This window comes from Scyliorhinus canicula, chromosome 5 (genome assembly GCF_902713615.1).
Source record: "Scyliorhinus canicula chromosome 5, sScyCan1.1, whole genome shotgun sequence".
Taxonomy (NCBI): Eukaryota; Metazoa; Chordata; class Chondrichthyes; order Carcharhiniformes; family Scyliorhinidae; genus Scyliorhinus; species Scyliorhinus canicula.
In genome coordinates, this window is record NC_052150.1 from 63,256,236 (window position 1) to 63,282,434 (window position 26,199).

At 47.2% G+C, this 26,199-nt stretch overlaps 1 protein-coding gene across 2 annotated transcripts in view; it reads right to left on the minus strand.

Moving 5' to 3' along the window:
- Nucleotides 1–20,546, minus strand: part of slc6a3 (solute carrier family 6 member 3) — a 104,410-nt gene extending 83,864 nt beyond the window's left edge. The window contains exons 1-5 of one of the 2 annotated variants that reach the window (XM_038797175.1): nt 20,215–20,546; nt 19,835–19,911; nt 19,016–19,409; nt 18,316–18,447; nt 6,444–6,675 (exon numbers count right to left, since the gene is read on the minus strand). In XM_038797175.1, coding sequence (XP_038653103.1) covers nt 6,444–6,675; nt 18,316–18,447; nt 19,016–19,310 — 659 coding nt within the window. In that variant the 5' untranslated portion in view covers nt 19,311–19,409; nt 19,835–19,911; nt 20,215–20,546. The remainder of the gene's footprint in view (nt 1–6,443; nt 6,676–18,315; nt 18,448–19,015; nt 19,410–19,834; nt 19,912–20,214) is intronic. The other variant, XM_038797176.1, reaches the window with a different exon arrangement.
- Nucleotides 20,547–26,199: the final 5,653 nt, after the last annotated feature.

Below are 26,199 nucleotides of genomic sequence, written 5' to 3' on the forward strand. Positions count from 1 at the left end.
TCCTTCATCCTCAGATGGGTCTCCTGCAGCATCACCACGTCGGCTTTTAAGCCCTTCAAATGTGTAAAAACTCTTGATCTCTTCACCAGCCCCCTAACCTCCTCAATTTCCACATCCCAGTTTCCCCCTCCCTACCAGAATCCCCCCCCCCTTCCTCTTGCAATCCGGTATCCCAGTATCAGTCCCATCCTTCCATCTTTCACACCTCCCAAGCCCATTGAAACCTGTTTGACCAGGCTCCAATGACCACGAGCGTCTCCGCCGCCTCCATTGTCTCGAAATAGAAATCCCTACAGTTGTGCATCACTCTCGACTTCGCAGGGCAGACCATTCCAAACCTCACACTGTGTTGTTGTACAGTGCTGCCTTCACCTGTCCGAAGGCCGCCCGTCTTCTCGCCAACCCAGCCATCAAATTCTGGTATACTCAAATACCAATGCCTTCCCACTTCACCTCTCACCTTTACTCCACCCAACTCAGCACCTTTTCCTCCACATGAAACTTATGGAAGCAGATTATGACTGCCCTTGGTGGTTCATTTGCTTCCGGCTTCGGACTGAGCGACCGACGTGCCCCATCCAACTTGTATTGGGAGTGTTTGTCCCATCCCCCCCTCCCAATAGCTCTGCCAGTATCTTCACAAAATGTTTGGTTGGCCTGGGGCCCTCCATCCCCTCAGGCAGGCCCATGATCTGTAGATTTTGCCACCTTGACCTGTTCTCCATGTCCTCAACCTTAGCTCTAAGCTCTTTGTTAGCCTCCGCCACCCTCCGCAGCTCTACCCCATCGAGGTGAACTGGTCACTATGATAGAGCCTCTTCCACCCCCTCAGCTTCTCTCCTTGCTCCCACACCTCGGCCGACGTATTCAACACTGCCGCCTTTACCGGGGCAATCGCCTCCTCCACCCACTCTTTCATCGCAGCCATCATCTCCCTCTGCCACACCTCCATGTGTTTGGTGAACTGCCTCTGAGTCTCCGGCCATCATCTCAGTCAGAATTTCCACTGTGACGGGAGCGGCCCCACCCAGCGATCCAAACTCCGCCATCTTCCTTCCCGCCGGACTCACCAACTCACTCGAAGGCGGACATTCGCTCGCCCCTTCTTCCCAGTGCCCTTCTTCTGGGTCTTCGACACCTCCCACCTTCCTATACCTTTCTACACCAGCTCATTCAAAAACTGTCCCTCAAACTGAGCATTGAAGTCCAAATACCAAAGCCTTGAGCAGGAGCCACCTAATGTGCGACCTCCACCTACAAACCGCCACCGCAAGACAGCCATCTTAGAACATAAAACATACAGTGCAGAAGGAGGCCATTCGGCACATCGAGTCTGCACCGACCCACTTAAGCCCTCACTTCCTCCTATCCCCGTAACCCAATAAACCCTCCTAATCTGTTTAGACACTAAGGGCAATTTAGAATGGCCAATCCACCTAACCTGCACGTCTTTGGACTGTGAGAGGAAACCAGAGCACCCGGAGGAAACCCACGCAGACACGGGGAGAACGTGCAGACTCCGCACAGGCAGTGACCCAGCGCTGTGAAGCCACAGTGCTAACCACTTGTGCTACTGTGCTGCCCTCTCCATATCTTCATATAGATTCATGATTTATGATACTATGTTTCTGCCTTAACACCGAAAATAACAAAACTGTACGTTTTCTTAAGCAAAATTAGCATTAAAAAAAACTTAGCTTTTCAATATTTTCAGTGGAAGAAGACATGTGGACATTTATGTCCCGTGACATCTAATGAGCTTGAAACCAATTAATTTCATATAAAACCATCAGGTTTCAAATGCAAAATAAAATGACTGGACATCAGACTGTGTTCTCTTCCAAAACAAGGTGCCCGCATACATCAACAGAGTTAAGAAACGTAGCAGGTCCGCTTTACAACAAAATACCTGTGAGGCACTGTTAATTGTGATGTTGTCTAACAATTACATTTTATAACACTTAGGTTGGAATTTTGTGGTTGAATAAACTTCTGCTGTTGATGATGGCCCACAGCACCTCATGGATGCCCAGTTCTGTGATGCTAGATTTGTTCTGAATCTATACCATTCAGCATGGTGATAGTGCCACACAACACTGTGGAGGGAGACAGGATTTTGTCATACAAGGACTGTGAGTTGGTCATCCCATACCAAGTCAGCATGGGTTTTTTAAAGGAAGGTCTTGTCTCACAAATTTGATTGAATTCTATGAGGAAGTGACAAGGGTTGATGAAGGTAGTGCAGTGGATATGGTGTACATGGATTTTAGCAAGACGTTTGACAAAGTATCACATTGGTCAAGAAAATGAAAGACCACGGGATACAGGGCAAGGTGGCAAACCGGTTAAGAAGTTGGCTTAGTAACAGGAAACAAAGGGCATTAGCCGATTGCTGCTCTTGCAATTGGAAAGTTGTTTCAAATGATGTTCCACAGGGCTCGGTTTGTTTTTGTGAATGTGGGGAGCACGATTGGGAAACTTGCAGATGACACAAAGATTGGCCGAGTGGAGGACAGTGTAGAGCATAGTTATAATCTACAAAATTATATAAATATGTTGGTGGAGTGGCCGGTAAAGTGGCAGATAGAATTTAACACAGTATGAGGTCATGCATTTAGGGAGGGCAAACAGTTATAGGGAGTTCACAATAAATGGGAATATACTAAGAGGGGTAGATAAAGTAAGATATCTTGGTGTATAAATAGGCAGGTCCTTAAAGGCAGCAGTTCACAAACTAGGTTGTAAAGAAAGCACATGGAATTCTCTCCTTCATTGGCAGAGATAGATGATATAAAAGTTAGGATATAATGTTGGAATTGTATCAAACACTGAGTTGTGGCAACTGGAATATTGTGTGCAGTTCTGGTCACCAATTTACAGGAAGGACATTATTTCTCCGGAGAGAGTGCAGAGGAGGTTTGTAAGAATGTTGCCAGGGCTAGAAAAGTGTAGCTACAAGGAGAGATTGAATAGGTTGGGATTATTTTCTTTCTAACAAAGAAGGTTGAGGGGTGATTTGATTGAGGTGTACAAAATTATGAGGGGAAGATATAGAGTGGACAGGATTATATTGTTTTCCTTGCTGGAGAATTCTAGAACCAGGGGACATAGATTCAAGATAAGTGGCAGAAGGTGTAGAGGGGACATGAGGAAGAATGTTTTACGCAGAGGGTAGTCGGAGTCTGGAATTCACTGCCCGAGTTGGTGGTAGAAGCAGAGACCCTAAACTCTTCTAAAAAGTAACTGGATCTGCACCTTAAGTGCTGTAAGATAAGGGGGTGGCACAATGGCACAAGGGGCGGCACAGTGGTTTGCACAGCTGCCTCACAGTGCCACCGTGGTTAGCACTGCTGCCTCACAATGCCAGGGACCCGGGTTCTCTTCCGACCTCGGGTGACTGTGTGTAGAGTTTCCCGTGCCTGCGTGGGTTTCCGCTGGCCGCTCCGGTTTCCTCCCACAGTCCGAAGATGTACAGGTTATGTGAATTGGCTATACTAAATTGCCTCTAGGTGGAATTATGGCGGAGTTTTGGGGGATTGGACCTAGGTAGGGTGTTCTTTCAGAGGGTTGGTGCAGACACGATGGGCCTAATGGCCTCCTTCTGCACTGTAGGGATCCTATGATACAGCGTTAAGAGTCGGGTGCAGGAAAGCGGGATTAGAAAGGGCACCTGGGCATCCTCGGGCAGGTGTGGACAAGATGGGCTGAATGAACAAAGAAAAGTACAGCACAGGAACAGGCCCTCCGGCCCTCCAAGCCCGTGCCAACCAGGCTGCCCGTCTAAACTAAAATCTTCTACACTTCTTGGGTCCGTATCCCTCTATTCCCATCCTATTCATGTATTTGTCACGATACCCTTTAAATGTCACTATCGTCCCTGCTTTCACCACCTCCTCCGGCAGCGAGTTCCAGGCACCCACTACCCTCTGTGTAAAAAACTTGCCTCATACATCTCCTCTAAACCTTGCCCCTCGCACCTTAAACTTATGCCCCCTAGTAATTGACCCCTCTACCCTGGGGAAAAGCCTCTGACTATCCACTCTGTCTATGCCCCTCATAATTTTGTAGACCTCTATCAGGTCGCTCCTCAACCTCCGTCGTTCCAGTGAGAATGGCCTCCTTCTGTACTGTAGCTTTTCTATGATTCTATATTGTTATGAACAGATGCATGTGTGTCAGGTAAATTTGGGAGGACAACTTCTACTCGGTTTTTTCATTTTGTTGGTTCCCTCATCTCCTGCCGCAGTCCTAGTCTAGAAGTTATGTCCTTTAGAACCCAGTCAGCTCAGTGAATAGTGGTGCTACTGTGTCAGTCTTGATGATGGGCACTGAATTTCCCAACCCAGAATACACTCTGTGCACTTGTCACCCTTAGTGCTTCCTCCGAATGGTGTTCAACATGGAGGACTATTTATTAATCAGCTAAGGGAGAGTGGCAAGCGATAATCAGTAGGAGATTTCCTTTCACATTTGACCTGATGCCAAGAGACTTTGTGGATTGAGTTGAGAACTCCCAGGGAAACTCCTCCCGACTGTATAGCACTGTACCACCGCCTCTGCTGGGTCTGTCCTGCCGGTGGAACAGGGCACATGCAGGCATGGTGATGATCGTTTGTTTGTTTATTTGTTTATTGTCATGTGTACCGAGGTACAGTGAAAAGTATTTTTCTGCGAGCAGCTCAAACAGATCATTAAGTACATGAAAAGAAAATATATAATGGGGCAACACACGATTGTGTCTGGGACAATGCCTGCAACCTATGGTTTGGTGAGTATGACTATGTCAGGCTGGCTGGGTCCTAAAGGACATAGCTGCTCGACTGGATCTAGAGCAGGCAGTGAGGGAGCCAACAGTGGGAAAAACATACTTGGCCTCATCCTCACCAACCTGCTTGCCACAGATGCAATTGTCCATGACAGTATCAGTAGGAGTGACCACCACACAGTCCTTGAGACAAAGTCCCGTCTTCACATTGAGGACACCCTCCATCCTGTTGTGTGCCAATGCTGTTGTGCTACATGGGAGGCCCAGTTTTGAGCTGCTAGGTCTGATCAAAATCTATCCCATGTAGCAAGATAGACTACACGATAGATTGAGGGCAGCACGGTAGCATGGTGGTTAGCATAAATGCTTCACAGCTCCAGGGTCCCAGGTTCGATTCCCAGCTGGGTCACTGTCTGTGTGGAGTCTGCACGTCCTCCCCGTGTGTGCGTGGGTTTCCTCCGGGTGCTCCGGTTTCCTCCCACAGTCCAAAGATGTGCAGGCTAGGTGGATTGGCCATGATAAATTGCCCTTAGTGTGCAAAATTGCCCTTAGTGTTGGGTGGGGTTACTGGGTTATGGGGATAAGGTGGAGGTGTTGACCTTGGGTAGGGTGCTCTTTCCAAGAGCCGGTGCAGACTCGATGGACCGAATGGCCTCCTTCTGGAGGATTGGCCATGCTAAATTGCCCGTAGTGTCCTTAAAAGTAAGGTTAAGGGGGGAGGGGTTGTTGGGTTACGGGTATAGGGTAGATACGTGGGTTTGAGTAGGGTGATCATTGCTCGGCACAACATCGAGGGCCGAAGGGCCTGTCCTGTGCTGTACTGTTCTATGTTCTATGTTCTAGACCTAGTAGCTCAAAACTGGGCAACAGCAGGCATATTAAAAAAATGAGATGTCAACCTGGTGAAGCTACAACACAGGGCTTCGTGTGTGCCAATCATAAGCAGCAAGTGATAGACAGAGCTAAGCGATCTTACAATGAACGGGTCAAATCTACGTTCTGCAATCCTGTCACATTCCGTCAGGAGGCTCCACAGATTTCACCATCCATAATGATGGGGGAGCCCAGCACAGAATTTATTTTGATTGAATATTTGCCAAATCTGTGAGTTAAAGTTAGAAATCACATAATGAGCCTTGATTTTGAAATTTAGTTACAGGAAGAAGATGGTTAAATGGAATGATGTTGTTAAAGTTTAGAAGGAACAAGAAACTGAAGTGCAGACCTAGCATGATCATGAAAATATTGTTAAAGAGAGAAAGCAAGAAAGAGAGAAATAGAGAGAGAGGAAGAGAAAGAAAATTCGTAAAATTACTGTGTGTCAACCAATGACCATAAAATATTAAGTCTCAAAAGAGAAGAGAAAAGAAAAGATGAAAAGGAAAAGACCAAAGTGAGAGGAAGAAAGTGAGTGTCCTTTTTGACGTTTTCAACTACCTCCAATCTGGGAATTGCATTCCCTGTCAAACCTGCTCTGAAATGAAATTCCAAAGTGGCAATCAATGAGTGTAGAAGGTGACTGCTGGCACACTACATGAATAATGACACATACCAGAAGAATTAACAAATCACTACCAGTGTTACAGGATCAAAGGATAAAATGCCTTTAGATAACAATAATACTATGAAAGACAGCATCTAATACCAGGAGTAGCTGTCAGAAAACACTCCTACTTACTCATAGTATTCAGCTGCGGGATTGTTTTTGTACTCATAATATTTTGTGGAGATGTTTTGCTGGGTAAAGCTTGTGAAGTCAGAGCAATTGGGGCTGTTCCAACTGTTGTTGCAGTGGATCCAGGGTAGCTCCATGGTAAAGGATGAGAACAGATAATAAAGAGCCCAGGCGATGATTACATTGTAGTAGAAACCAACATAGAGTGCAATCAGGATAACTGTGAAGCCAACACCTGAAACAATTGTGAAGAAATCAGAGAATCAATGTCTGGTGTGGCTCTTCATTGTCATTTTAAAAGTAGAATCAAGAATATTTCTGATAAAAATAAATCAATCATTGTAAAAAATGACTCCAAACATTGATAAGTGTGCAATCTAACCGAGGACTTCAAAAGTACTTCAAAAAAAGAGGACTTCAAATCTTATTAAGATGCCTTTTGTGTTGTACCTTTTCAAATGTTTTTGGAAATCCAAGTATACTACATCTACTGGTTTGCCTTTATCTAACCTGTTTGTTACTACCTCAAAGTATTCTAATAGATTTATCAGGCATGATTTCCCCTTTGTGAAGCCATGCTGACTCTTGATTATATTGTGCATTTCTCAATGGCCTGCGATTACATCCTTTTATAATGGACTTGATCATTTTCCTAATGCCAGAAGTTAAGCTAACTTAACTTAACAAGTTAAGTTGCTTGTTTTTTTGAATAAAGATGTTACATTGGCAGTTTTTGAATCCACTGGGACATTTCCAGAATTTAAGGATTCCTGGAAGATTACTACCAGTGCATCTACTATCCCTGTAGCTACTTCCTTTAATATCCTGGGATGCAATACATCAGGTCCAGGAGACTTATCAGCCTTTAGTCCTATTAATTTCCCTACGACTTTTTCCCCAGTGATTGTCATTGTATTTTTGGAGTTTTAGTAATGTATTTCACCATGAAGTCTGACACAAAGCATTGGTTTAAATCATCTGTCATTTCCTAGTTCCCCATTATTATTTCCCCAATCTCATTCTCTAAGGAGCCTATGTTCAGTTTGGCCTCTCTTCCTTTTTATATATTTAGAACTGTCCCTTTTTATATTACTTGCTAGTTTACTCTCATAGTTTATTTTCTCATTCTTTATTACATTTTTGTCATCTTTTGTTGGTTTTAAAACTTTCCTAATCTTCTGGCTTACCACTGATCTTTGCCACATCATATATTTTTCTTTCAGTTTAATAATATCCTTTACTTCCTTAGTTGATTTATCCTCTTCCTAGAATCCTTCTTCCTCACTGGGATATATCTTTGTTGTGAGCCATGAACTATTTTCAGAAATGTCTGTCATTGCTGATCATCTGTCTTCTTGTTAAACTCTTGTCCCAGTCCACTCCAGTCAACTCTGCCCTCATTCCTTTATAATCACCCTCATTCAAATGTAGCACTGTCCCAAATACACTCTATAAATTATTTCTCATGGCTACCTTTGCCAATTTGATTTTCCCATTCTACATGAAGATTAAAGACACCAATGATTAAAGTACTGCCTTGTTTCTATGCCTTTATTATATCCTGATTTATTCTCCATCTAACATCTAGCTACTGTTACCCACCACCCTTTCCTTCCTGCTGGCCCTTACGAAAAGTCACATTGTCCTGAATATTTAGTTCCCAGTTTTTGATCTCCTGTAACCACATCTGTGTAACAGTTATAAGCTCATATCCATTCATTTGTACCATGAATTCATTTATTTTGTGCCTAATGCTACGTGCAAGTAAGTGCAGTCATTATTTTTTTACTTTTGTTACCATTTTTTCCCTTTTTAACCCTGTTTGCTGTTTTTTTAATGTACATTCTGTCCCTTCCGGTCACACTCTGTGTATCATTACCTGGAGAATAGCTGCCTTATAATGCTGTCGCATCACTTTATTTTTGAAGCCTGCATATCCCCTCTGCAGAACTGGCCCTCCCTTTATTTAGTTAAAGCCCCCTCTACTTCCCTGCAAGAGCACCAGTCCCAGCACAGTTCATATGTCAGCCACCCCAATGGCACAGCCCCCACTTTCCCCAGTACTGATGCCAGTGCCCCACAAACTGAAACCCACTTTTCCATCACCAGTCTTTAAGCCACAAATTAATCTCTCTAATTTTCTGTACCCTATGCCAATTTGCACATGGCTCAGGTGATAATCTAGGAATCTGCAGCAGAATTCTCCATTCCTGAGACTAAGGGCTGGATTCTCCGATTCTGGGGTTATGTCTGGTCTTACAACCAAAAAGTTGGCGCCACACAGATCCTCGGCCCGTTGGGGGCTAGTAGCCGTGTCACCTGGTTTTAACTGTGGATATGGCCGCAGAATGGCCGGGTCCATGGCCGCGCATGCATACAGCAGCTAGCACTGGCGCCACGTGGAACACAATCGATTCCAATGTAAAATGGTGTTGGATTTGCTGGGGTCGGGATTGACACTCGAGAGGCTGAGAAGCTGCAGCTGCATATTAGCACTCCACTCCCCGCACCTACTCATCCCAGCCAACAAGATGGCACTGGTTGCGCTGGAGAATGCCCATTCTGTCGTTGGGTCGGCTGGGGCCAGAGGGTACCTAAGAGGGGGCACCCATATGACCCGTGGCATTACGTTCACAGTGGGCAGTCAGCGGCGGGCGCAGCCGTGTGGTTGCCTGACAGGCTGAGGCAAAGGTGTTCCATACCCATCCATACCAACCCAACGGCCCACCTCCTGGCCACCTCCAACTACTCCCCCCGGCCCTTGCAGAATCCCCCTGGTCAGAGGCACAACTATCAGCACACGATGGCAATGTTGGGCACTTTCCATACCCCCCTGTCTTCCCCTCATCAGCCACAATTATTGAAAGTACAAGTGAACCTCACCTTTGGGAATTCATACGAGTGGAGGTGGAGAAACGTGGAGGCCCTGGAGAATACAGGGTCAGGCCCGCTAACATTATGCCAAGAGCGTTTATTGTACGTGCGGAATGGAACACATTGACGCCATATCGAGGCACCGGAGGATTGTGATTGTGCTGTGAACACAGCACCGGCCATGATTTTGGCATCCAAACCGATTCTCCGCCCAATGGCGTTTCGCGAATCCGCCGTCGGCTGATAGAGAATCCCGCCCCTGTTGTTTAATTTAGCGCCTAGCTCCTGAAACTCTCTATGCAGAATCTGTTTCCTCATACTACCTATGTTGTTGGTACCGACATGGACCATGACAACAGGATCATCCCCCTCCCACTGAAAGTTCCTCTCCAGCCTGGAGTAGATGTTCCGAACACTGGCATTGGGCAGACAAGACAGTCTTTGGGACCTTTGATCCTGCCAACAGAGAACACAGTGTCTAGTGTCCTAACCATACTATTCCCGGCTACAAGACTTGAATGTTCCCCATACCGGTGCTACGGTCAGTTTGCTCATCCTTCCTACAGTCCCCACTCTCATCCACACAGAAAGCAAGAATCTCAATGATGGATAAGGACAGAAAGGTAGCACAGTGGTTAGCACAGTTGCTTCACAGCTCCAAGGTCCCAGGTTCGATTCCCGGCTTGGGTCACTGTCTGTGCGGAGTCTGCACGTTCTCCCCGTGTCTGCGTGGGTTTCCTCCATATGCTCTGGTTTCCTCCCACAGTCCAAAGATGTGCGGGTTAGGTGGATTGGCCATGCTAAAGTGCCCTGAAGTGTCCAAAAGGTTAAGTGGGGGTTACGGGGATAGGGTAGATACGTAGGCTTGAGTGGAGTGCTCTTTGTAAGGGACGATGCAGACTTGATGGGCTGAATGGCCTCCTTCTGCACTGTAAATTCTATGATCTATGACAGGGACTGAGGCTCCTGCGGTGCTACATATTGGATCCCTCTACCTGCCTCACTTGTAATCATACCCTCCTGCCCCTGACAGTGGACCAAATTCAAGGTAGTTAATATAAGGCAGTCAAGCCCCTTATAATATTATTGTTATTAATAATTCCTCCTGAAACACAGCATCCAGGTGACTCCTGATGTGTCGCAATGTCTGAAGCTCGGATTCCAGCTTATTAACTCTGAGCCAAAGTTCCTTGAGCAACCAATACTTGCTACATATGTGGTCTCTATGAACCACAATGGGGTCCACATCTCCTACATGCTGCAGCCAGGTGATGTGTTATACCTATTCTGTTAATTTTAAGGTGATGTTTGAGGCCTGTACAATGCCAGCAGCAACCAATGAGTGTAGATAATGATTGCTAGCACACTTCATAGAAGCATAGAAAATAAGAGCGAGAGAAGACAATTAGGGCCATCAATTCTACTCTGCCATTCAATATGATCATCGCTGATCCTCTATGAATGATGACACATACTAGAGAATTTTAAAAATGCAACATTATTAATTATTGATTGCCAAGAATATTATTAGCCACTGTTATGTGTGGCCATCACATATCAATAAACTTGTCTTGCTTAAGTTGATGTTGCTTCAGAGATGTTCTGATAGGGCATGCATGTGTAAATTGACTTGTGTTGAGGGTTTTATATAGCACATTCCGCGTATCATCTCTATCACCACATAAATATGACTCAAACCCCACAATGCCTCAAAAAACCTTTCCTTTTGCCTCAGTAAAAATACTGGAATTATTTTTATTATTTTCAAATTTTATCATCTTGTTTTTCTGTTTATTTTTCTACACCAGGTCAATAGCTGGAGAAGGAAGTTTGAATGTTGGCTGTGGTAAAGCATCTGTTTTATTAAATAGTGTTAAATTATGATGTTCCAATAATTCTTCAATAGAGCATTTAAATCTAAAGACACAATGTATGGGATTCCTACAAGGAATGTTGATCCTTCAGTTGAAATCCATGATGCTATAAGCATATGATGAAAAAATATTTACAAATGCAATAGTCTCCAAAATAACTGTGATTGAAATAAAATTAAAGCTCATTGGATCAGGACCAGAACTACAAGGAGCTATTTTGGCTTTGCTTTCAATGCTCTCTAATAAATGTAACAATCAGATATTTGTATCTGGTATTTATCACAACAGATCCATACAAAAATCTTGAACCAAAACCTTTGTCGGTGTTTTTAGAGAACCAATCTATTGAGCGAAGAAGGATAATGATAACTATTAAATGAACCTTTTCTCACAGCTAATATTTTAAGGAAAATTTTGCGCAGCAACATTATTGGAAACAGAGCAACATAGAAGACAGGAGCAGGCCATTCGGCCCTTCGAGCCTGCACCCCATTCATTATGCGCATAATGAATGAGCCTGCCTCACATATCCTTTAATCCCCTTCACCCCAAGTGATATATCTGGGTGTTTTTAAGAGTTTCCCGTTGCAGGCTTTTCTGGATTGAAGCGTGGACACACCAACACCATGAAACGATTGACACATTGATCGTCTTAGCTAAAACACAGGAAAGGTTGGCATTGGGTGTTAACTAAGTGATGCACGATCAATAACTCTCGAAGCGAGACTGGATGACAATTGAAGGCTTTATTGAACTAGATGTTTCCCCCAGCAGCGCAGGTACAGAATGCAGCAGCTGGGGAGACACAGACTCTTATACTCCGCCTCACTGGGCGGAACCAGCAGGCAGGCTTCACCAAGGATCTTGCGGTCTCAGGTACCTCCCACACCAATGGTCTTACAGACTCAACCTGGGTACCGTAATACCCCTAATACCGACTACCACATTCACCCCCTGTTAAAAAAAGAGTCAGGCGGAGGTGGTGGTCTTGCGTTATACAGTGGGAGAGGTTGAGATTATGGTGGTACCCGTCGGTGGTACAGTGTTTTGCCTTGTTACATGTCAACTATTTACAGTATTTATTTACATGTACATATCAAAATGAAGCAATTAGTCGATCGGGGGCCCTGGTTGTCCTCTGTGAACGTCACAGTTTCGGCGGTGATGCAGGCGCCGGCTCGGGTATCCGTGACTCCAGGAGCGTGACTTTGGTTTCTTTGGTAGCTTCATCACCCCTAGATGGGACCAGTGGGAGAATTGATCCACATGGGAAAGGGGCGGCCGTGGAGTGCACCGGTGGGAGGGAGGGTGGGGTAGGGTGGGGATCCTGCGGGTGCCAGGTCCCGTAGGGAGACCGTATCCTGTCGGCCGTCGGGGTACGCCACGTAGGCGTACTGAGGGTTAGCGTGAAGGAGGTGGACCCTCTCGACCAATGGGTCTGACTTGTGCGCCCGCACGTGTTTGCTGACCGGAATGGGTCCAAGAGCTGCGAGCCAGGTTGGGAGCGAGGTCCCGGAGGAGGACTTCCTAGGGAAGACAAGGAGACGTTCATGAGGTGTTTCGTTTGTTGTGGTACATAGCAGTGATCGGATGCAGTGGAGTGCATCTGGCAGGACCTCCTGCCAGGGGCAGACTGGGAGATTTCTGGACCGCAGGGCCAGTAGGACGGTCTTCCAGACCGTTCCGTTCTCCCTCTCTACCTGTCCGTTTCCCCGGGGGTTATAATTGGTCATCCTGCTCAAGGCAATGCTCTTGCTGAGCAGGAATTGACGCAGTTCGTCGCTCATGAAGGAGGACCCCCTATCGCTGTGTATGTAGGTGGGGAAACCGAACAGTGTAAAGATACTGTGGAGGGCTTTTATGACGGTGGCTGCAGTCATGTCGGGGTAGGGGATGGCGAATGGGAACCAGGAGTGCTCGTCAATCACGTTCAGGAAGTACGTGTTGCGGTCGGTGGATGGGAGGGGCCCTTTGAAGTCCATACTGAGGTGTTCAAAGGGACGGGAAGCTTTTTCCAGGTGCACTTTCGCTGGCCTGTAGAAGTGCGGCTTGCACTCCGTACAGATTTGGCAGTTCCTGGTGGCGGTCCTGACCTCCTCGATGGAGTAAGGCAGGTTGCGGGTCTTGATAAAATAGAAGAATCGAGTGACCCCCGGGTGGCAGAGGTCCTCATGGAGGGTGCGGAGTCGGTCCACTTGTGCGTTGGCGCATGTGCCGTGGGATAGGGCATCAGGAGGCTCGTTTAGCTTCCCGGGACGATACAAGATCTCATAGTTGTAGCTGGAGAGCTCGATCTTCCACCGTAAGATCTTATCGTTCTTTGTCTTGCCCTGCTGTGCATTATCGAACATGAAAGCAACCGACCATAGGTCCAGGGCCGGCTCAAGGCACCGGCAACTCGGGCAGTCGCCCGGGGCGCCATGTGCTGGGGGGCGCCAGAGACTCGGGTCCCGCGCATGCGCAGTTGGGCCGGTGCCAACCAGCGCATGCGCGGTGGCCGCCCTCCCCCAAGGCGCCCCCCCCGGTCCGCCCCCCCACTCAGTCCGCTCCCCCCACCCCCCCCTCGGGTCCGCCCCCCCCTCGGGTCCCCTCGGTCCCCCCGCTCCCCGACCCCCCCTCGGGTCCGCTCCCCGCCCCCCCCTCGGGTCCGCCCCCCGCCCCCCCCCTCAGGTCCGCCCCCCGCCCCCCCTCGGGTCCGCCCCCCGCCCCTCGGGTCCCCCCCCCCTCGGGTCCGCCCCCCCCACGGGTCCGCCCCCCCCCTCGGGTCCGCCCCCCCTCGGCCCCCCCCTCGGCCCCGCCCTGCCCCTCGGCCCCGCCCCTCAGCCCCGCCCCCCTCGGCCCTCCCGCCCCTCGCCCCCCCCCCCCCCCCCAAGGGCGCCGAAGTTCAGCCTGCCCGGGGCGCCAGCAACCCTAGGGCCGGCGCTGCATAGGTCAGTGAGGAGCGTGAATCTCCTGCCGGCGAGGTAATGCCTCCAGTGCCGCATAGCTTCTACTATGGCCTGGGCCTCCTTTTCAATGGAGGAATGACGGACTTCTGAAGCATGGAGGGTGCGTGAGAAGAAGGCCACGGGCCTTCCCGCTTGGTTGAGGGTGGCTGCCAGAGCTACGTCGGACGCATCGCTCTTGACTTGGAATGGAAGGGATTTGTCGATTGCGTGCACCGTGGCCTTTGCGATGTCCGCCTTTATGCGGCTGAAGGCCTGGCGGGCCTCTGCCGACAGGTGAAAAACCGCGGATTGGATTAGTGGGCGGGCCTTGTCCGCATAATTGGGGACCCACTGGGCGTAATATGAAAAAAATCCCAGGCAGCGTTTCAGAGCCTTGGAGCAGTGGGGGAGGGGAAACTCCATGAGGGGCGCATGCGTTCGGGATCTGGGCCTATAACTCCATCATGCACTACGTAGCCGAGGATGACTAGACTGTCGTTGCTGAACATGCATTTGTCCTTGTTGTAGGTGAGATTAAGGATTTTTGCGATATGGAGGAATTTTTGGTGGTTGGTGTCGGGGTCTGCTGGTCGTGGCCGCAGATGGTGACATTGTCGAGGAATGGAAACGTGGCCCGTAAACCGTACTGGTCAACCATTCGGTCCATCTCCCGTTGGAAGACCGAGACTCCATTTGTGACACCGAAGGGAACCCTTAGGAAGTGGTAGAGCCGCCCATCTGCTTCAAATGCAGTGTATTTTGCGGTCGTCCGGGCGGATGGGGAGCTGGTGGTAGGCGGATTTGAAGTCCACCGTGGAAAGGACCTTGGGCGCAATTCTCCCAAAGGGAGACAAAGTGTCGACGCCGGAGTGAAAACTGGAGTGTTTCACTCCATCGTCGGAGGCCGCTCCTTGCCCCCTATTCTCCCACCCCCAGGGATCTAGGAGCGGCGCTGCGTCAGTTACGCACGCCGGGCCTTGACACCCGCATCAAAGTGCCGCCGTGTAAATGACGCGGCCGGCGGCACTTAAATGACGTCACCCGCGCATGTGCAGGTTGGCCGGCACCAACCTGCGCATGCGCGGGTGCCGTCCTCCCCGCAAGACATGTCGGAGTGACCTTGCGGGGCGGTGGAGGGAAAAGAGTGCGACTTTTAGAGACGCCGACCTGACGATCGGTAGGCACCGATCGCGGGCCAGACCCCTCCTGAGCACCCCCCTGGTGCTCGATCCTCCCTCACCCCCCCCCCCACAAGCCTGTGGTCGCGCGCTATTCACGCCGGCAGCGACCAGGTGTGGTTGGCGCCGGCATGAACCGGTCGAATTAGGCAGGCCGCTCGGCCCATACGGGCCGGAGAATCGCCGCTCGACCGTTCGAAACGGCAAGCGGCGATTCTCCGAGCGGCCTGTCGTAAAACACGACACGCCGTTTGGGGGGGTAGGAGAATCGCGTGCGGGTGTCAGGGCGGCGTGGCGTGAATCGTCCGGCACTCTCGCGATCTCCCACCCGGCGTGGGGGTCGGAGAATCGCGCCCCCTGTATTGTGCAATCTGATTGACCAAATCAGATATGCGGGGAGGGGGTACGCGTCGAGCTGCGTATACCTGTTGATGGTCTGACGATAATCGATGGCCATCCTGTGCTTCTGCCCGGTCTTTACAACCACTACTTGAGCTCTCCATGGGGCTGTTGCTAGCCTCAATAATACCTTCCTTCAGTAACCGCTGGACATCCGACCTAATGAAGGTCTGGTCCTGGGCACGGTACCGTCTGCTCCTGGTGGCGACGGGTTTGCAATCCGAGGTGAGGTTCGCAAAAAGGGAAGGCGGGTCTACCTTGAGGGTCGTGAGGCTGCAGACAGTGAGGGGGGTATAGGGCCGCCAAATTTAAAGGTTAAACTCTGGAGGTTGCATTGGAAGTCTAACCATAAGAGCGTGGCAGCGCAGAGGTGAGGAAGGACATAGAGTTGGAAATGTTTTAATTCCCTTCCCTGGACCGTGAGGTTAGCTACGCAGAAACCCTTGATCTCTTCAGAGTGAGACCAGGAGGGCAGGAAGATTCTTTGGTTAACTGGTTGTATGGGAAGAGAACAGCGCCTTACCGTGTTGGGGTGTATGAAGCTCTCTGTGCTCCCGGAGTCGATCAGACAGGATGTTTTGTGTGCGTTGATAAGCACGGTCGTCATCGCGGTCGAGAGCGTTTGGGGCCGAGACTGGTCCAGGATCACCGAGGCGAGTCGTGGTAAAAGTTGAAGATTTTCCTCGGGCGGTGTTTGGTCATCCGAATCGAGTTCCTGAGACTCCAGCCAAGATGGCGGTGCCCACGGGTCGCACATGGCTGGGGGGTGTGCAAGATGGTGGCGCCCACGCATCGCACGTGGTCCCTGGGAAAACGAAGATGGCGGCGCCCGCTGTCCGCGTGTGGCACTTGGAGAGAGTTTTGGTGGTGGCCCTGGTTTGCCCCAGGAAACGGCGGCGACCACCTGGGCCTGGCATACCGCCACAAAATAGCCCTTTTTGCCGCATCCTTTGCAAGTGGAGGAATGGGCCAGGCAGCTCTGCCGGGGATGCATGGCTTGCCCGCAAAAATAACAGCGGGACCCCCGGGGTTGCCTGGTAGTCGCGCGGCACAAGCTTGTGGAGGGATGGGGGATGCATCGGGGTCAGCCGTGGGGGGGTTCCATGCTGCCCAAGGGGCTGCCACGTGGTCGGGGACGTCCGCGCGGGCGTTTTGGAAGGCTACATCCAGGGAGCTAGCAAGCGCCCGTGCCTCCTTGAGAACCAGTGTCTCTTTCTCCAGTAGCCGCTGACGGATTTGGGAAGACAGCACACCTGCAACGAATGTGTCCCGGATTAAAAGTTCTGTGTGGTCGCTGGCTGAAACTTGTGGGCAGTCGCAGTTCCTACCTAGTACCAGAAGTGCGCGGTAGAATTTGTCTAGCGATTCCCCCGGGATTTGTCCCCTTGTCGCTAGCAGATGTTGGGCATAAACCTGATTTACTGGGCGAATGTAGTGTCCTTTCAACAGGGCTATCGCGGCCTCGAAATCGTCCACATCCTCGATGAGGGTATAAATCTCTGGGCTCACCCTCGAGTGGAGAACTTGCAGTTTCTGGTCCTCCGTGGGTGTAGTCGTGGCCGTCCTGAGATACCCGTTGAAGCACGCCAGCCAGTGTTTGAAGGTCGCCGCTGAGTTTGCCGTGTGGATGCTAAGTTGCAGACACTCCGGCTTGATGCTGAGCTCCATTCTTCAAAATCTAGTCCAATAAATTGATGCACGATCAATAACTCTTGAAGCGAGATTGGAGTACAATTGAAGGCTTTATTGGACTAGATGTTTCCCCCAGCAGCGCAGGTACAGAATGCAGCAGTTGGGGAGACACAGACTCTTATACTCCGCCTTACTGGGCGGAACCAGCAGGCAGACTTCACCAATGATCTTGCTGTCTCAGGTACCTCCCACACCAATGGTCTTACAGCCTCAACCTGGGTACCGTAATACCCCTAATACCGACTACCACACTAAGTCCTTAGAAAAACGTGGGATTTGCTCTGAAGCCTAGTTCCTTCAGTGAACTTTTGCCTCTCCACTGTCTAACTACCCCCCCCCCCCCCCCCAAAAAAAACTAGTACACAGGATTAAACTGTTCTGAAACACTACCACTTGGGAACTATAATCACCGAGAAACATTGAGGTTAAAAATTTGTGAGGGACCGTGTAACAGTTCAACCGGAACATTTATTAAGACATAGATATTAACCAACATTGAAAATCGTGCGATTATGAACTGCTGGTATTGACATTAACATGTTAACCGTGCAGACCAGGAGCTTTCCAAAGCCACACTAACGCATTGGTAATGGTAATACTGTAAACACCTTCCACGGTTTGGGTCAGCTTCCGGTCGAGCAAAAATGGAACATGACAATTTTAATTGTTCTCATTTTTCCGCTCCTCTTCTGAATGTACAGATTCATGCTAAACTCTCATTTCAGTACTCCAGAAACTTGGCCCGTTCTTTAAACGTGGACAGGCTTGTCCTTGAAGCTATTAAAAACACGCTTCATGCTACCGTACTGGACATTCGCACATGCAACTCTGTCGTACAGACCAATAAAAAATGATTGAGAGTGTAAATCCGAGCTGATATTTCCCCCTTCTTTAAGAGGTCCAATTGGTGAATGCAAAACACGCTGATTACCTTTAAATATGGGGCAGATCTTCCAAACTCCTGCAGCCCCCTCCCTGTTGAACTGTCCCAGTGCCAATTCCATATAAAACAGTGGCATTCCAGCAATGAACATGAAGAACAGATAAGGAACGAGAAATGCCCCTGCAGGAAAACAAAGAACCTTTTAGCAAGCTTTACTGTAGCGCGTCCTCAGCGAGGAGACTCGAGCTGTAGATGGACAACTGTCCCCAGTCACAGAGCAATAAGTGCAAACAGTAATCACCAGTAAGGTACACGCAGAGACTGGAGTTCTGTGCCAAGTGATAAAGGAACTGCAAGCAGAATAATAGCACATTTTCACTTTCTCATTTCACCAATCTATGTTACAGAGACTTTACCATTTGTTGATATCTCAATGAAATATTTAGCAACATGTGCAATGACTAATTCAATAAATTAAATGAATGCACACTCGAACTGAACTCAGGCACGGGGCAGGCGGAATATGATCGGGAAGGAGGGGAGACTGTTAGATTACACTCTTTAGTTTTGATTTAACCTCTGGAATTTACAAAAAACCTTAATCATTATCACTGTAATCCACTCGGCGTGCAGTCAAAACAGACATAGACAGATACGTTAACACAGGTTAGTGTGGGAGGATCAGGAGAGAATAAGAGGTAAGAAACGTTTAAGAGAGATGGGGAAAGCAGAGTTGCAGATTTCCTACCTCCGCCGTTGCGATAACAAAGGTAAGGGAATCTCCAGACATTGGCCAAGTCCACGGCAAAACCAATCACCGAGAGAAGGAAATCGATCTTCTTGGCCCAGATTTCCCTGTCCACCGTCTCCCCCTCTCCTTCCCCAGCAGGCTGCGGAGAGCTGATCAGCGTCGTATTGGTGAACTGGACTCCATTCTGCTCCTTGACCAGGATCAGCTCCACCTTCTTGGTCTCCATCCTGTTAAACTCGTGGACCGGAGCCACGACTGAAGACATCAGGCTGGGGCGTTTGGCTTTGATCATGTGGGAGCTCCGCGCGCTTGTGTCTTTTCGCCGCCTCAAGACTCGAGTCCTCCTCAATTGGTTTCAGTGGCAGCAGAAAATGTCAGTGAGCGATCCGAGCTAAAGATCCGGAGAACAAGAACATTCACTTTACCCATTCCAGAAATAGCCAACACATCCACAAACAACGAAAAGGGTGAACTTGAAATGATGACTGTTAATTTTATTGATCAGGTTCTCATGTGACATTCGATAGCAATTGGATAGATGTGAGATATTTCCCCAGTTATATACTTAGGAAAGTGCACCCGCGGTCCATTCTCCATTCGAATGATTTCGATCAGACTGCATTTTTATTTTTCAAGTTAACCCAATGATTGCCCTTGTTGAACAACGTTAAATAGTGGCAATATTTTGAAAATATACGCTAACCATGTTTGAAAATATGCAGCACATGCATAAAGCCGGGGCTTTATCCGATATAAATTGTAGCTTCCGCCCGGTTTTGGAGCAAGACTGTAGCATTAATATTGTAACAATTATACCTAAAAAGTTCTTCCCAGCAAGCGCGAGCTTCGTTGTGTTTTTAACACTTCCCCGGGGATCCAGTATTGTCCAGCCGCTGAAATAGAACAAGCTCACCATTTCACCCAGAACAAAATATTTCTTGTCACACGAAATAAACGTTTCCAAACAGACTTTTTATGAGGAAGTACAATGATCATGCCCACATTAATTCCAGTTTATATAGCCTGTCTTTTTTTTTGCAAGATCAAAACAGAATGGTTTGCCCTTCCCTCTCTGATACAACATATTTTTGTAAGCCCACCCATCCCATATTCTTCATTTTCAAAATCAACCAAAATAAAAGAAAAAAGTAGAATAACTAAAAAAAATACAAACCCCTCAGGACCACCCGCTTTACCTGTTTAATCATCCGGAACTGATCGCACTGAGTGCAATATCAGCTTTGACTCGGATCTCAGTAGGTCGACAAGCGAACTCGTTAGCAGAGGGAGGTGGAAACGAAATCTGGGAGGTGGGTTGCCAGTTAGATTCGGGGGCAGGAGATAGCAGCGAGAGCCTCACTGGAGGGAGTGATCAACTTCCAAAACCTCTGCTTTAACATGGACTTGGGGAGAGGCAGGTTACTTGGTGGGAGAATGACAGCTCGATCTCGATGGTTTGCTGATCATAGCGGGAAGGGACGGAGACAAGGGAGAACAAATGGCAAGACATCTAGCGCCGCTCATTCTTCCTGTCAGGGCAGCGTTGAACGCAGCTGAACTCCCGCCTTTCATGGGAATATAGAGCCTTCATGATCATTTGTCAGGACTGTCACATGGGAATCAAATCAAGGCTCTGTCTGTTCCCATCTTTTTGTCTTCCTACATTGATTGCTAGGTGGAATATGATATCTGAGGTAATAATTAGCGTGACTCGGTTTATTTTTGTACGGTTCTTTGCACCTCAATATTAAAATAATTTTGAAGAAACACTAAATATTGCGGAGAGCGGCAGTTTGAAACAAAGACAATAATGCTGGAAACACTTCTTAAGTCAGGCAGCATCTGTCAAGAAAAGAGTCTTAGAGCAATTCAATCACCAAATTTTGCCTCGTATAAATATATATATAAATAAATAGAAATATGCCTGAAGATAATGAAATGAGTTGTATTTACACTGAATGCGAAACAACTTCAATTTTATTAATCTCATTATCTCTATTTAACAACATCCTTATAATCTAATTTGGACCAAGTTTCAGGAAGATTGTACCACGGATAAATCAACTGGAGCACGGAGCCTCCACTCACCTTTCACGTTTGCATGTTGTTAAATACAGCGGACAGTGAATGCAAACGGAGAGTTACCTATCAATAAATGATCAGCTTTATTATTTCAAACCTCCACTAGCTCATTTTGCAAGCGAAATCCCTTGTTGTATTTGACAGCTCAGTAAACACGAACGAGGAGAGAGGAAACATATTTCAAGTATCCCCCGGGGGTAAATGATCGTGTAGTTAATATTCGTTCACATTAATGAGTATGAGCGTTTTAAAGTCAGAATTTTACGGCACAGAAGGAGACCCTTCGGCTCATCCTGTCCTCTCCCGGCACCTATCTAATCTAACCCCATTTTCCAGCACTTGGTACATAACCTTGTCTACTACTTTGGCGCTTCAAGTGCTCATCGAAATACTTCTTAAATTGCCCAAGTGCAGCCCTGCTCTTTATTAAACGGATGTTACCTCCAAGACCGAAAGGAATGATAAAACCTTGAAATTGTTCAGGACAGGAAAACGACCACACAGTCCAGCTAGTTCACAGTAAACGGCCAAGACAGGTTTACAGCCATTTTCCATTTTAAATTACAAATAGCAGCAAGGATATTTTAAAATTCTAATTTATGAATTATTTTAGAATTTATTTTAAGCCCATTGCTGCCCCAGAATCCTATTTGCTGTCACATTGGTACCAATGCTCCTGACAAGCACATTTATTTGGCACAAAATGATCTCGCGAACCGACAGGGTGTCAACCCACTTGAAAGTCGACAGTTTCGTTATCATATTTTGCCACCATTAGACTGAAATCATAATTGATATAACAGGAGTTAGACCGTGGTTGGTTGTGTAATAGTTATTGACAGAAGTATGAATTGAGACATGGGATAGTCAGGAGAGGCTGTAACAATCCCAAATCGGAAAAGAAGAAAATATTGCGAACATAGCCTCCCTGCCGCCTTAAGACAAGGCTTGGCCCTGTACAAAACAAGCGGAGTTTACTTGACAAAACACATTGATTGGCGAACACTTTAGTTTTAAATATGAACAGTATTTTATTTCACGTACGCCACAATACGGTAAGAGAGCTATGCAACACACTTGGGCCAGTGAACAATCAGTAGTCACAAATCGTATATATATTTAGTTATCTTGCAACTTCAAAGGAATTGAAAAGTATTTCATGAAATAGAACTGGTAGGTCATCGGAAAGGAAGAAACACTCGCTGGTGTGATTCTTGGTGTTGCAATACCTGGGCTGCATGGTATATTTCTGCAGATGGGCAGATCAGCTCTTGTCTGTATTTGTCTTGTGGTTTATCTCACATTCACCTGAGGCCCAAATAGATGAATATTGGCTGCAAACCTGGTCATCGTTATGCATTATACATGCAGCACGGTAGCCTTGTGGATAGCACAATTGCTTCACAACTCCAGGGTCCCAGGTTCGATTCCGGCTTGGGTCACTGTCTGTGTGGAGTCTGCACATCCTCCCCGTGTGTGCGTGGGTTTCCTCCGGGTGCTCCGGTTTCCTCCCACAGTCCAAAGATGTGCAGGCTAGGTGGATTGGCCATGATAAATTGCCCTTAGTGTGCAAAATTGCCCTTAGTGTTGGGTGGGGTTACTGGGTTATGGGGATAAGGTGGAGGTGTTGACCTTGGGTAGGGTGCTCTTTCCAAGAGCCGGTGCAGACTCGATGGACCGAATGGCCTCCTTCTGCACTGTCAATTCTATGATTGGGGCTGGTTTAGCACAGTGGGCTAAACAGCCAGCTTGTAATGCAGAACAATGTCAGCAGCGCGGTTTCTGCACCCTCTCTAAAGCCTCCACATCCTCCTGATAGTGTGGCGACCAGAATTGAACACTATGCTCCAAGTGTGGCCTAATTAAGGTTCTATACAGCTGCAACATGACTTGCCAATGTTCATACTCAAGACCAATGAAGGCAAGCATGCCATATGCCTTCTTGACTACCTTCTCCACCTGTATTGCCCCTTTCAGTGATCTGTGGACCTGTACACCAAGATGTCTCTGACTGTCAATACTCTTGAGGGTTCTACCATTCACTGTATATTCCCTACCTGTAATCGACCTTCCAAAATGCATTATCTCACATTTGTCCGGATTAAACTCCATCTGCCATTTCGCCGCCCAAGTCTCCAAATGATCTAAATCCTGCTGTACAGTCCTCATCGTTATCTGCAATTCCACCAACCTGCAAATAAATAAATTAATAGAATACTATTGATAGTGAACTTTAATCTCTTTCACAATAGTGAGAATGTGGGACAAGGACCCAAGTTGGGGCTAGGCCTTGGTTAACATGAGGAATTTCTATCGGACCTGGTAAAGTCGTATTTGCCAGCCAAAGGATTGAAAACTGGAAATCCAGTATCATGGCTCATATCTATCCACTTCCAATTGAGTCCAGATTTCATCATTTACAGATGATGTGCTCAAAATATATTGTGATGGGTGTGCGAGGCAATAGTACTCAAGGTTTGTCTGGTGGAAGTATGGGGTGAAAATCTGCCACTGCCCAGCTTGATATTGTGGGGGAGTGGCAGGGTGGGCAAGGATGATAGAGTGTGCTGCAGATGTGACTGCACAATGTTGATTGTCCATCCTGCAGGTCCTACCCCACTGACTCTCAAACCGTTGAGCGGCCCAGAGTAGCAGAATTCCACAGTGAATGAAATCCCAGCATAATGACCTGGATCACACCTCCATGGATTCTCCACGGCACCTGGATTCTTTAAAAAATAAATTTAGAGTACCCAATTAGTTTTTTTCAATTAAGGGGCAATTTAGCGTGGCAAATTCACCTACCCTGCCCATCTTTTTGGGTTGTGAGGGTGAGACCCACACAGACATGGGGAGAATGTGCAAACTTCACACAGACAGTGACCCAGGATCAAACCCGGATCTTCAGCGCCGTAGGCACCTGGATTCCTGACACAATCAGCTGAATAAAGTTATTCCAACAGATTGTCAATTTTTTCTTCAAATTTCATTATCAAACCTAATAGTCTCCAACTGTCGTGTGGGAGAAGCACCACCCAAGTTAAGTGACCTAACAGATTCTAATTTGCATTTGTAGAATATGTATTCGGAGGACAGATTTAATTTAATAGCAACATCCTAATATTAATTACTCAAGATTCCTCCTGGGTGAAGTGGCCAGAAGTAATAGTACTGATTGTCTGTGTGGAGTCTGCACGTCCTCCCCGTGTGTGCGTGGGTTTCCTCCGGGTGCTCCGGTTTCCTCCCACAGTCCAAAGATGTGCGGGTTAGGTGGATTGGCCATGCTAAATTGCCCGTAGTGTCCGAATAAAAGTAAGGTTAAGGGGGGGTTGTTGGGTTACGGGTGTAGGGTGGATACGTGGGTTTGAGTAGGGTGATCATGGCTCGGCACAACATTGAGGGGCGAAGGGCCTGTTCTGTGCTGTACTGTTCTATGTTCTATGATTGAGGGATGAATGGTGGCCAGGATATCAAGAGGAACTATTCTGATGTGCTTGCACACATTAGAAATCTGTTTCCAGATAATATCTGGAAATATAAAGATTGGCTAAGATTATATAATATGTTTCAGCCATTAGTACAATAATTGGTTCAAAATAGGACAAGAGTCCTGAATCATAAAAACTGACTAATTTTGCCTTAAGTAAGAACATTAAGTGCTCTCACCTTTAGGTCAGATGGTGTCTCATTGCCATTCCTGAAACTTGGGTACATAATCCAGGTTACCAATTCAGTGCAATACCGAGGAAGTACTGCACAATCGATGATGCTGTTTGTGGGACTTTGCTGTGTCAAATTCTCAGCCACCAATGTAGGGACTACACTTCTGTAGGACTTCAGTGGTTATACATAGGACCATGGAACTTAGGAGCAGTAGTCCACTCAGCCCTTCAAGCCTGCTCTGCCATTCAACAAGATTATAGGTGGTCTGGTAGTGGTCTCAATTTAAGATTATAAAATGCTTAAAGAAAGTTATGCACAGATCCATCAGGAAGATGCTAGAAATGGGGAAATATAGTTATGAGGGGAGAAGGAAGTCACTGGCATTATTTCCACTGGACCAGAGGAGGTTGGGCGCCAGGGTAGCACAGTGGTTACCACTGCTGCTTCACAGCACCAGGGACGGGGGTTCAATTCCCAGCTTGGGTCACTGTCTGTAAAGAATCTGCACATTCTCCACGGAAGGTTTCCTCTGGGTGCTCCAGTTTCCTCCCACAAATCCCGAAAGGCATGCTTGTTAGGTGAATTGAACATTCTGAATTCTCCCTCACCTGAACAGGCTCCAGGACTGCAACTCGGGGCTTTTCACAGTAACTTCATGTAAGACTATTTGTGACACTAACAAAGATTATTATTATTAAGAAGGGATTTACGTTGAGGACATAAGTTTCAGGGATTCAATCACTATGGGGCCTCATATGTTTATGAAAAGTGCTCGGCCAGCCTATCTTTCGTTAAGACTCTAAAAACATCAAGGATAGTAAAATGATGTTTCAGTTATTGAAGCTCATGTCTCCAGGACTGCAACTGTTTCGTTTTTAGCACTGATTTATTTTTGTTGCCATTACACCTATCTTGGCAGACTATTTCAAGCATTGTTCAGTTTTTGGGGATGGAAAATTGTGTGTGCCTGAATTCCTGACATCCCTTATGTTTTGCCAAGCTCTGCGTTGGGAGCACTTATGATGGAAACCACTTTACCCTTCTTAATATCAGTTTTAAATTTACCATTCTTACCATTCTCACCAAATTAAACATCTGTCTTCTGATCCTATTTGTTTACTTAAATTGCAGTCATTAGCCAGGAAGATAACAGTAATTATTTAAATAGATACGTTTCCCCCACTAAACTCCATAAGCAAGGTTTGATTGGAAATAAATGGTTTTATTTTGTAAGGAAAAATCCTCTGAACCACTGAACGGTTCTAAATAATATCAAGGATGCCATCAAATATTGCTTTATCGTCATAATACATCCCCTACTTAATTCAGAATTGATTCAGTACATGAATGGAAAAACTGTTGTGGATGAACCTTTGATGTTTATGCATATTTGTTTCAGAAAACATGACTAACATAATGTAACATCTGTTTACTAT